This window comes from Heterodontus francisci, chromosome 26 (genome assembly GCF_036365525.1).
Source record: "Heterodontus francisci isolate sHetFra1 chromosome 26, sHetFra1.hap1, whole genome shotgun sequence".
NCBI lineage: Eukaryota > Metazoa > Chordata > Chondrichthyes > Heterodontiformes > Heterodontidae > Heterodontus > Heterodontus francisci.
The window spans coordinates 27,230,218-27,243,280 of NC_090396.1; the positions used below are offsets into that span (position 1 = coordinate 27,230,218).

The 13,063-nt window shown below is 44.9% G+C and overlaps 1 protein-coding gene across 2 annotated transcripts in view; it reads right to left on the reverse strand.

Annotated features, from left to right (window-relative positions):
* The window catches only part of gas7b (growth arrest-specific 7b), a 462,775-nt gene that overhangs the window by 29,544 nt on the left and 420,168 nt on the right, over positions 1–13,063 (reverse strand). For both annotated transcript variants that reach the window (XM_068057959.1, XM_068057958.1), the window contains one exon: positions 10,151–10,274. In XM_068057959.1, coding sequence (XP_067914060.1) covers positions 10,151–10,274 — 124 coding nt within the window. The remainder of the gene's footprint in view (positions 1–10,150; positions 10,275–13,063) is intronic.

The following is a 13,063-nucleotide window of genomic DNA, read 5'->3' on the forward strand; positions in this document are numbered from 1 at the left end:
TAAGTGTTATGGAACAAAGGCGGGTAGATGGAGTTAAGATACAGATCACCCATGATCTAACTGAATGGTGGACCATGCTCAAGGAGCTGAATGGCCTCCTTCTGTTCTTATGGTCCTTTCCTTCTTATTATTTCCATTTAAAGATTGCAGCTTTTCCATGGTTAACATTTTGAAAGAACCAGGTCCTATTTTTGGTTACAAATGGCTGAGAAATTAGAGGCTAAGCTTCCAAAATTCATCATAAAGTTCTAATATTCTAAATGTAGGTGGGGGGCGGGGGGAACAAGTTAAGCAGCAGCAAACAAACTGACATTTTTAGAAAGGATAAATTTAACCACACATTTTTGTACTTATTTTTGTCCATGATTTTATCTTTCTCCATATGTTGTTACTTGCACTTTAATGATTGCCTGACAGGAATTCAGCCCATTAAGATAGATGCAGGGGCGGTGTTAAATTACAGACAAACGCATGCGCTGTGTGCAGTCTATATACTGTTGGCCAGGAAGGGAGCGAGCATTCAAAACTGCTTTATTTACATTGGCCTTATCCAAGTCCAGTCACTGCTGCATTTTGCTCTGAAACAGCAACAGGGGAATTTTTGCCTTCGATTGTAATGCACAACAGCTGCAAGTTTTCAGCAACAGCCAACAGTGGAAACATTGCCCAAGTCAGTCCGCTAAAGATACAGTCACTGGAAATGGAAAGGAAGCAAAATCAAAAAAAAAAATTGGGATATTGCTTTGTGAATACAGATGTTTAAAATTCCCAGCTTCCCACACTCGTTCTGATAAAACCCAAGACTTTAACCACAGATAGTGCCCTGCTTCCAGGGAATATTGTGCGTCACTCTCCCCTGTTGCTTGGTGATATTCATAAAACTGACAACAGATTTTAACTCAAAACTGCTTTTCACTAATATCTTGCACCAAACAACAAAACATTTCAAGCAGTCTTGAGCCATGGTGATATGGTGAAGTTGCCTCCACTGAAGGTGGTTCTGGGGCTCAGTGAGATTGCACCCTGTTTACATTGCAAGATGGACTTCGGAATAACCGTAGAAACACTGAAGCAATTCAATTTCATACAACAATGAAAGTCACAACAACTTGTATCTAGTATCTTTAGCAGAGTAAAACGTGCTGCACAGGAGTGTAATCAGACAAAGTTGATACCAAGCCACATGAGACAGGTGACCAAAGATGTGGTCAGGAGTAGCTCTTAAGCAAGAGGCGGAGTGGTTTAGGTAAGAAATTGCAGAGCTTGGAGTCTAGACAATTGAAGGCATGGCTGCCAAAGGTCACATGAAGGAAGTGGGTGATGCGACACAGGCCAGAATTGGAGGAACGTAGAGATCTCAAAGGGTTGTAGGATTGGAGGAGATTAGAGATAGGGACGGGAAAAGCCATGGAACACAAGGATGGAGAATGTTAAATCTGACGCATTGCTGGAGCAGGAACCAATGTGAAAGCCAATATATATGCAGTTGTTTAAGTCACAACTGCACTTAGGCAAATGTTCAAAAGTTGCGTTTCTGACTTTTAAGTTGCTGACTTTGGAACTGGCTGATGTTATTGGCTTTCCCCTAATGTAAAAACTCTGTTGTCTTCTCAAACGGGTGGGAACAGGCTGCCTACAGCTAGCAGCATTCAGTATTGCCAGAGATGACCATTTATACTTTCCCTTGGAAACCCACCCTGTGTAGTGAGCTTAGGTGTGTTTAATGTCATGAGTCTTGGCTTTTTTTTTGCTGCAGCATAAGTTAGTATTTAAGGTTAGTGTCTGAATCAGTAATATGGCAGATATGCTCACAGGGCTGGGCAGAAGCATATGACTGCAGATGCAATGCTGTCCCGAGTCACCAATCATTTCAAGGAGACATGTGTTTTAAAAGACAAAATAATACAGTGGATAGACATAAAATCTGAACTATTTTCGCTGTGATAAGTAATAACTACCTATCACGTGTCAGCCTCGTCAGTGCAAAGTCTTTGCTTGCTTTTTTATTTTAACATTACAGCTTTGAAGAATAAGTGGGGGGGGGGGGGGAGGTATTTTTTGTTCAATGTCCTCCACATTTTAATAGATTGAAAAATGATATATCTGAGAAAGATCTGGGGATCAATGGGGAACATCCAACAGCAGCTTCATTCATTGCAGTGTCTGACTCAGATAACAAGAATCTCTACATTACATACTTTAATAGGAATGTATAGCTGTGCCAGGTTGGACAGGCTAGGCTTATATCCGCTGGAGTTTAGAAGAATAAGAGGCGACTTGATTGAAACATATAAGATCCTGAGGAGTCTTGACAGGGTGGATGTGGAAAGGATGTTCCCCCCTTGTGGGAGAATCGAGAACTAGGGGTCACTGTTTAAAAATAAGGGGTCGCCCATTTAAGACAGAGATGAGAATTTTTTTTTTCTCAGATGGTCATGAGTCTTTGGAATTCTCTTCCTTAAAAGTCAGTGGAAGCAGAATCTTTGAATATTTTTAAGGCAGATGTAAATAGCTTCTTGACGAGCAAGGGGGTGAAAGGTTATTAGGGTAGGTGGGAATGTGGAGTTGAGGTTACAATCAGGTCAGCCATGATCTTGTTGAATGGTGGAGCAGACTCGAGGGGCCGAGTGGCCTACTCCTGCTCCTAATCCTTATGTTCGTATGTTAGGATTGTAGCAACCTTAAACTATATTCCATGACTGGAAGAGATTTACTGCTGTCTTTATATCTTTATTGGTACAAGGATTTGCATCCCCATCAATGTATTTTGATGCCCAGTTCAAAACCCCTCTCTATTAAGGTTAATAACAACATTTGTTGACATAAAGCCCATTAATTAGAAATAACTAATTCCACTTCCTGGGAGTGGGGTGGGGATGGGGAGAGAGGGGGTGGTGATGGGAAGACTCCCCTTACTGCAGGAGTGTTGCTTTATTCTAAAGGTATCAAAATTGACTCAGGAAACCCAAGTGCCGGCCTTTGAGGCCTTGGAAAAACCTGACTTCATTGCCAACTTTGCCAGTTCCAGAGGTGATTCAAGGTACAAGAGATCTGATTATGTAGGAAACTCTCATCATCCATTATGGCAGCCTGTATATCCAAAAGGGAGACAGTCATATACGCAGGCTTATAGTCTTTATTCTTCAATGTATTTGTCCTTCACTCTTCTTGAAGACAAGTTGAGAACTGATGAGACTGAACTCTCTTGGAGCATCTTTTGTAAATCTTGTCGTTGTTGATGCATGGTCAAAATTAATGGGGAGAGCGGCAAAGAGATGAAGCTTCAATTGCACTTTCTTTTTTAACCAGATGGAGTAAAGTACCTCCACTTAAGCTGATGGCTTAATATGTACTGACAGAAAGGCTTGTCAGGTTCTTTTTATTATTGATTCATGAGATGTGAGCATTGCTGGCAAGGCCAACATTTATTACCCATCCCTAACTGCCCTTGAGAAGGTGGTGATGAGCCACTTTCTTGAAGCGCTGCAGTGCATGTGGTGTAGATACACCCACAGTGCTGTTAGGAAGAGAGTTCCAGGGTTTTGACCCAGTGACAGTGAAGAAACGGCGATATAGTGCCAAGTCAGGATGGTGTGAGAACTTGCAGGTGGTGGTGTTTCCATGCATCTGCTGCCCTTGTCCTCTGAGGTGGTAGAGATTACAGGTTTGGAAGGTGCTGTTGAAGGAGCCCTGGTGAGTTGGATCTTTGTCGATGGCACACACTGCTACCACTGTGTGCCGGTGGAGGCAGTGAATGTTTAAGGTGGTGGATTGTGTCCCAATTAAATGGGCTGCTTTGTCCTGAATAATGTTGAGCTTCTTGAGTGTTGTTAGAGCTGTACTCATCCAGGCACATGAAGAGTATTCCATCACACCCCTGACTTGTGCCTTATAGATGGTGGGAGAGGCTTTGAGGAGTCAGGAGGTGAATTACTCACTGCAAAATTCCCAGCCACTCACCTGCTGTTGTTTATGTGGCTGATCCAGTGAAGTTTCTGGTCAATGGTAGCCTCCAGGATGTTGATGGTGGCAGAAACAATTATTCTGTTTTTTGCTTTCTTTAACCTTCATAATTAACATGAATTAGTGCATTTAATCTGAGCCAACAGTCTTTCAGTGTGCTGTTAATATCAGCCAGCGAGATCAGAAGTGTTCACCCTGCTATTCTCAATATATATCTCAATTCTTTGTGCAGAGGTCCACTATCTTAGATACTGGGTGAAATTTTATGCTTTCCTCCGTGGCGGGTTTGGAGGCAGGGAGAGCATAAAATCAAATAAAAGCAAAATACTGCGGATGCTGGAAATCTGAAACAAAAACAAGAAATGCTGGATTCACTCAGCAGGTCTGGCAGCATCTGTGGAAAGAGAAGCAGAGTTAACGTTTCGGGTCAGTGACCCTTCTTCGGAACTGACAAATATTAGAAAAGTCACAGATTATAAACAAGTGAGGTGGGGGTTGGGCAAGAGGTAACAAAGGAGAAGGTGCAGATTGGACCAGGCCACATAGCTGACCAAAAGGTCACGGAGCAAAGGCAAACAATATGTTAATGGTGTTTTGAAAGACAAAGCATTAGTACAGATTAGGTGTGAATATACTGAATATAGAACATCAGCAAGTGCAAACCTGAAGAAAAACAACCTGAAAAAAACAGTGGGTAAGCAAACTGAACAAACTAAGATGAAATGAAATAAATGCAAAAAATGTAAAAAGGAATGCAAAAAAAAAAGGAAGAAAAAATAACTAAAAATGACTAAAAATGAAAGTAAAGTGGGGGGCTGTCATGCTCTGAAATTATTGAACTCAATGTTCAGTCCGGCAGGCTGTAGTGTGCCTAATCGGTAGATGAGATGCTGTTCCTCGAGCTTGCGTTGATGTTCACTGGAACACTGCAGCAATCCCAGGACAGAGATGTGAGCATGAGAGCAGGGGGGAGTGTTGAAATGGCAAGCAACCGGAAGCTCAGGGTCCTGCTTGCGGACTGAGCGGAGATGTTCCGCAAAGCGGTCACCCAGTCTGCGCTTGGTCTCCCCAATGTAGAGGAGACCACACTGTGAGCAGCGAATACAGTATACTACATTGAAAGAAGTACAAGTAAATCGCTGCTTCACCTGAAAGGAGTGTTTGGGGCCTGGGATACTGAGGAGAGAGGAGGTAAATGGGCAGGTATTACACCTCCTGCGATTGCAAGGGAAGGTGCCCTGGGACGGGGACGAGGTGGTGGGGGTAATGGAGGAGTGGACCAGGGTGTCGCGGAGGGAACGATCCCTTCGGAATGCTGACAGGGGAAGGGAGGGGAAGATGCGACTGGTAGTGGCATCACGCTGGAGGTGGCGAAAATGGCGGAGGATGATCCTTTGGATATGGAGGCTGGTGGGATGAAAAGTGAGGACAAGGGGAACCCTGTCACGGTTCTGGGAGGGAGGGGAAGGGGTGAGGGTAGAGGTGCGGGGAATGGGTCGGACACGGTTGAGGGCCCTGTCAACCACAGTGGGGGGAAATCCTCAGTTGAGGAAAAAGGAGGTCATATCAGAAGCACCGTCATGGAAGGTAGCATCATCAGAGCAGATGCGTCGGAGACGGAGAAACTGGGAGAATGGAATGGAGTCCTTACAGGAGGTAGGGTGTGAAGAAGTGTAGTCGAGGTAGCTGTGGGAGTCAGTGGGCTTATAATGGATATTGGTAGACAACCTATCCCCAGAGATGGAGACAGAGAAGTCGAGGAAGGGAAGGGAAGTGTCAGAGATGGACCATGTAAAGGTGAGAGAAGGGTGGAAATTGGAAGCAAAGTTGATAAAGTTTTCGAGTTCGGGGCGGGAGCAGGAAACGGCACCGATACAGTCATCAATGTACCGGAAAAAGAGTTGGGGGAGGGGGCCTTTATCAACTTTGCTTCCAATTTCCACCCTTCTCTCACCTTTACATGGTCCATCTCTGACACTTCCCTTCCCTTCCTCGACTTCTCTGTCTCCATCTCTGGGGATAGGTTGTCTACCAATATCCATTATAAGCCCACTGACTCCCACAGCTACCTCGACTACACTTCTTCACACCCTACCTCCTGTAAGGACTCCATTCCATTCTCCCAGTTTCTCCGTCTCCGACGCATCTGCTCTGATGATGCTACCTTCCATGACGGTGCTTCTGATATGACCTCCTTTTTCCTCAACCGAGGATTTCCCCCCACTGTGGTTGACAGGGCCCTCAACCGTGTCCGACCCATTCCCCGCACCTCTACCCTCACCCCTTCCCCTCCCTCCCAGAACCGTGACAGGGTTCCCCTTGTCCTCACTTTTCATCCCACCAGCCTCCATATCCAAAGGATCATCCTCCGCCATTTTCGCCACCTCCAGCGTGATGCCACTACCAGTCGCATCTTCCCCTCCCTTCCCCTGTCAGCATTCCGAAGGGATCGTTCCCTCCGCGACACCCTGGTCCACTCCTCCATTACCCCCACCACCTCGTCCCCGTCCCAGGGCACCTTCCCTTGCAATCGCAGGAGGTGTAATACCTGCCCATTTACCTCCTCTCTCCTCAGTATCCCAGGCCCCAAACACTCCTTTCAGGTGAAGCAGCGATTTACTTGTACTTCTTTCAATGTAGTATACTGTATTCGCTGCTCACAGTGTGGTCTCCTCTACATTGGGGAGACCAAGCGCAGACTGGGTGACCGCTTTGCGGAACATCTCCGCTCAGTCCGCAAGCAGGACCCTGAGCTTCCGGTTGCTTGCCATTTCAACACTCCCCCCTGCTCTCATGCTCACATCTCTGTCCTGGGATTGCTGCAGTGTTCCAGTGAACATCAACGCAAGCTCGAGGAACAGCATCTCATCTACCGATTAGGCACACTACAGCCTACCGGACTGAACATTGAGTTCAATAATTTCAGAGCATGACAGCCCCCCACTTTACTTTCATTTTTAGTTATTTTTTCTTCCTTTTTTTTTTGCATTCCTTTTCACATTTTTTGCATTTATTTCATTTCATCTTAGTTTGTTCAGTTTGCTTACCCACTGTTTTTTTCAGGTTGTTTTTCTTCAGGTTTGCACTTGCTGATGTTCTATATTCAGTATATTCACACCTAATCTGTACTAATGCTTTGTCTTTCAAAACACCATTAACATATTGTTTGCCTTTGCTCCGTGACCTTTTGGTCAGCTATGTGGCCTGGTCCAATCTGCACCTTCTCCTTTGTTATCTCTTGCCCAACCCCCACCTCACTTGTTTATAATCTGTGACTTTTCTAATATTTGTCAGTTCCGAAGAAGGGTCACTGACCCGAAACGTTAACTCTGCTTCTCTTTCCACAGATGCTGCCAGACCTGCTGAGTGAATCCAGCATTTCTTGTTTTTGTTTCAGAGCATAAAATCAAATGGGGTGGGGGTGGGGGTGGGTTCCCGCCACCATCCTGTCTCCGCCAAAATTTAGTCTGCAGCGGGAAGGCCTCAGGCTTTCCCACCCTGCTGCCAATTGAGGTCCTTAATGGGGCAATCAGCCCCAATTTAGGGCCTCTTCCCACCACAGCTGCAATTACCCTTGTGGCGGGTGGCCCTGTCGCTGCACAGGAAGCAGGGTAGGAGAAACCGTGTGGGCTGCTTCTCGGCACCGGTTTGGGGGGGGTGGGGGAGGGGGTGGGGGGGTGGTGGCGGTCCCGAAAAAAAGGCACTTAGTACCTGAACAAGAGACCCAGCATCGGGAAGGGGGGGCCTGCTGAGGACTGTCCTGCTGCCCTTGCTGCTGAGTGCCCTCCTCTGCGTCCCCCACCCCGCAAGACCCCTCCCTCCTGAGGCCTGGCTCCAGCGACGCTCCTCGGCCTCCAGGACGATCACCTCCTTCAGCAGCCACCGCCGGCCTCTGATTGGTCGGCAGCTCTCCAAGGGCGGCACTTCCTGCGATGGGTGCTGGATCCTATGGAAGGCCCGCCATTGTCCACTTAAGCGTCTGACTGGCACTAAATTCGGCAGGCTTTCCAGAAAAGAGGCGATGCAGGCATCTCAGCCTTGGTTTCTCCTGATGTTGTAACCCCTGCCACCAGGATAAAATTCCCCCCACTATGTGTGCTCAGTTAAGTTTCAGTTCACAGGAAACATGACTTCTAAATTGAGCACAAGTAAAAAAAAATTGTCTAGAGAGAGCCTGAATCAAGACAAACTCAATGTGGGCCAGAACATCGGACCAGGACGGGAATGGGGAAACAGGGGGCAGACTCATTGATATCAAGGAGTGGGTGAGTTATGAGAGAATTCCAACCCAGCAAGTCTACCTGGCAGTCTGGGTATTGTTTTAAAAAAAGCTCTTTAATTATATACCTTTTTCAAATGTAAAATGGAAAGAGTGTTTTGAACAAAAGATACTCCACCTAAGCAGTTCTTCCCTTTAATTAGCTATTTTTTATTCCAGGCACTTAAACAAATTATGTCATATTTTCCTATTTCTGGATAGTAAATGCATTATCACAGAATTGTTACAATGCAGAAGGAGATCATTCGGCCTATCGTGTCTGCACTGGCTCTCCGAGAGAGCAATTCATTTAGTGCCATTCCCCTGCCTTTTCCCCATAACCCTGCACATTCTTCCTTTTCATATAACTATCTAATTCCCTTTTGAATGCTTCAATTGAACCTGCCTCCACCACACTCTCAGTTAGTGCATTCCAGACCTTAACCACCCGCTGCATGAAAGTTTTCCCTCATGTCACTTTTGCTTCTCTTACCAAATACTTTAAATCTGTGCCCTCTGATTCTCGATCTTTTCACCAGTGGGAACAGTTTCTCTCTATCTACTCTGTCTAGACCACTCATGATTTTGAATACCTCTATCAAATCACCTCTCAGCCTTCTCTTCTCCAAGGAAAACAGTCCTAACTTCTCCAATCTATCTTCATAACTGAAGTTCTTCATCCCTGGAACCATTCTTGTGAATCTTTTCTGTACTCTCTCCAATGCCCTCACGTCTTTCCTCAAGTGCGGCGCCCAGAACTGGATGCAATACTCCAACTGGGGAAGAACTAGTGTCTTATACAAGTTCAACATAACTTCCTTGCTCTTGTACTCTATGCCCCTATTAATAAAGCCCAGGATACTGTATGCTTTATTAACTGCTCTCTCAACCTGTCCTACCATCTTCAATGAATAATGCACATATACATCTAGGTCCCTCTGCTCCTGCACCCCCTTTAGAATTGTACCCTTTATTTAATATTGTCTCTCCATGTTTTTCCTACCAAAATGAATCACTTCACATTTCTTTGCATTGAACTTCATCTGCCACCTATCCTCCCATTCCACCAACTTGTCTATGTCCTTATGAAGTTCTACACTATCCTCCTCACAGTTCACAATGCTTCCAAGTTTTGTATCATCCACAAACTTTGAAACTGTGCCCTGTACACCAAGGTCTAGGTCATATTAAATAATATATTATATCATATTATACAGGTGTTTCAACCAATATAAAGAGGGAGGGGATATTAATGGATTGAAAATCCCTTTTCCAACAAACATCAGTCAGCAAGTCAAGGCAAGGGAAGCTGGTAATTAAATGAGCAAAGATTAACAGAAGAAAAGTGGACACAGTAACAAAAACAGAAAGTGCTGGAAATACTGAGCAGGTCTGGTAGCATCTGTGGAGAGAGAAGCAGGTCTGTGATCTTTCATCAGAACTGGCAAAGGTTAGAAAAGAATTAGGTTTCAATGAAGGTGAACAAGGTAAAAGAGACAAAGGGAAATTCCGTCGGAGAGAAGAGCAGAACTTCAAGGTAGGCATTCCTGGAAGAGAAGTGGCAGTGAATTAAACACCAAAATAAAAGCAAAATACTGCATGTGCTGGAAATCTGAAAGAAAAACAAAAAGTGCTGGAAATACTCAGCACGTCTGGCAGTATCGGTGGACTTTTTAACCTTATTCACCTTCATTGAAACCTAATTATTTTCTAACCTTTGCCAGTTCTGATGAAAGATCACAGACATGAAACATTAACTTTGCTTCTCTCTCCACAGATGCTGCCAGACCTGCTGAGTATTTCCAGCACTTTCTGTTTTTCTTTCAGATTTCCAGCATCTGCAGTATTTTGCTTTTATATAAAGGTAGACACAGCTTAGACCCACCAGCCTGTTTAACGTCATGTCCCGAACACAATGCCCTACCCCACCTGCTTGTGTCGATTTCCGCCTGGCTTTCTTGATGTCTTCCTCTGTTTTGTAAGTGGATTTATTCTCAAGTTGTTGAGTTTTAAATTCCAGATCCTTCTGCCTCTCTGCCAGAGCTTTTCGAGCCTATGAAAAGGGTGATATCAGTCATCACAGATTCAAAGAGAAGTCAGCCTTTCCTTGTTGAGATCAATCTATCTGAACAACAGCTTACATTTATATAATGCCTGACAGAAAACAGAACACACCAAAGTACCTTACAGCATGAACAGTGGACGCTGAGCAAGAAGTTAGTTGAGGTGACCCAATGTACAATTCAATAGGTTGAGTTTTGAGGGGACCTTTAAGAAAGAACAGGGAAGAGAACTCTAGAATGCAGCTGCATAGTGGCTGAAGATGTTGCTGGAGATACTGGGGTGTTTGAGGACAGTACAAAATATCAAGAGTTCAAGCATGATAAGAGAGCTATACAAAAGGTTAAGTTGCTCGATCTGATATTTGAAGCAACTGCTCTGACTGTTGCGATTAGCAGTGGTGTCTCTCAGCACTGGATCTGTTCAAAGGACTATATACACTGGGTGATCAGCAAAACTTTCATGGGAAAAATTGAGGATTTTCCTTTAACAGACGACTCAATCCTTTGAAATCACAGTGATCATCGAGTGCATTTTAAATTATAAAACGCTCGTTCTGTCTCATCTGGAGTATTGTGTCCAGTTCTAGGCGCCGCACTTTAGGAAGGTTGTGAAAACATTAGAGAGGGTGCAGAAAGGATTCATGAGAATAGTTCCAGGGATGAGGAACTTCAGTTCTGTGGATATATTGGAGCAGCTGGGTCTGTTCTCCTTGGAGAAGAGAAGATTAAGAGGCGATTTGATAGAGGTGTTCAAAATCATAAGGGATCAGGAAAGGATAGGGAGAAATTGTTCCTGTTGACGGAAAGGTCAAGAACCAGAGGACAGTGATTTAAGGTGAACGGCAAAAGAAGCAATGGCGACATGAGGAAATTTTTTTTTGCACAGCGCGTGATTAGGATCTGGAGTGCACTACCTGAGAGGGTGGTGGAAGTAGATTCAATTGAGGCTTTCAAAAAGGAATTGGATAATTATCTGAGGAGAAAATAATTTGCAGTGCTACGACAGGGGGAGTGGGGCTAGAAGAGTTGCTCTTGCAGACAGCTGGCACTGACATGATGGGCAGAATAGCCTCCTCTTGTGCTGTAACCATTCTATGATTCAATGAAATGACTGCAATACTCACATTAATTAAACAAAACAAGATAGTTTACAGACTAGACTGAAGATTTAGCTAAAGGTTGGTTGTGTGGCAGCACATTGAAGCACCAATGTACAGCACCACTGGAGTGGAAGAAAGGTTCAATGTCTCCATATTCCTGAGCTCAGCTGTGCTGCTGTTAGGACGGACCAGGCCACTCTCATGTCTTTTAGAGGGCCACTTAGAGTAACACTTGTAGAGACTTCACAGCAGATCAGTCAGCCTTGGTTATGGGCACAAGAGGTACATAACCTAAGAACACTTGGAAAGCAGGAAATCATTTTACATTTGTAGATTACAACATATCGAAATACATGAAACATACATTCATTTCGAAACTTAGTGATAAAATATCTAGTTTACTATCGTAATGGAGCACAAAGGGCCATTTCAGAGGCCTCTGAGGACAACTCATAAGAAATAATGGCTCAGAAATTTTGGCGTGACCATTTTTGGACACACAGTTAGCACAAGTCCAAGTTGCTGCACCTCAGTGGAGAGGGCCAAGGCGCTGCCGAGATTGGGCCTTGGGCCTCGTTTCCATGAGCGGGTGAATCACAGAGAATAAGAGGCAGCTCACTAAGCAAAGAGTTGCAACAGTTGGGGAGTGTGAGGGAGTGACCGGTTGTAGGTCAGTAGCTAGAAAGGGAGTGGGAGTAGGGGCAGGGTGGGATGGGTGGAGGAAGAATATTCTGCATTCTTTTAATGCAGGTTTGAGAGGAGCACTCCTGCTGATACTGAATCCACATTCAGGTAAGTGTGGGGGCCTTTCTGCTGGCTAATGCTGTGTTGTGCTGTGCAAGTTCAGTGCGGGAAGTGTTTGAAAATTGGAAACACAAGTCTCACTTAAATTAATTAAATGATTTCCACTTTTCATTGTTCCTGACATTCTTGCGCCAATGTAACCAATATGGCAGACAACACACTTACTGCCAGAATTGTGCTTGCGCTTCCTGTCTGCCATATTTGAGGCTTAGGAGGCTGTTTAGTGCCTGAAGAGAGGCCACATTTCTGGGCCTTTGTATTTCAAGGCCCTTCAAGGTTCTTAAACAAAAATCATGGAAACTCAAAGGCCAGCAGTGAAATGAATTGCATATGTTCTGCATTTGGCAGCTATTCTGAAATTGTTTGGTTTCAAATCCACATGCAGGTGAGCCAAGGCATCAATCCACACACCCACACCAAGAAATTTCACATCTGTATATTTTTAGCAGTAACTGGTCACATCTGAGTCATATAGGGATTTCCTGTGTAGAATCATCACTTGAACAGGGTCTGCACCTTTCAGGGAATTCACTGGTGAGTCACACAAGTCTACACCACAGGCAGAATCTTACCACCTTAGTCTCTGGAGCAACAGTGGGTCCATTTCTGGGGAACGAAGCCGACCTCCCGATTCACGGGCCTTCTGGTTACTTTTTCCCAAGTCAACCAATGAACAGCCTGCTTCTGGGTTTGGGGGTGGGGATGATATGTCTAAAACAACAATGAAGGACCTCTGCTTAAGGGACCCCGGTAGTACTGTGTGTTGTGATTCGCTCAGTGAGAGGAGGAAAATGGATGGAAGGTGTGGGGTGGCTGCCCATCCCCCCACCCCATCCCTGAAAGTAATGCTGGAAGCAGTCAGGGCACACAGGAAG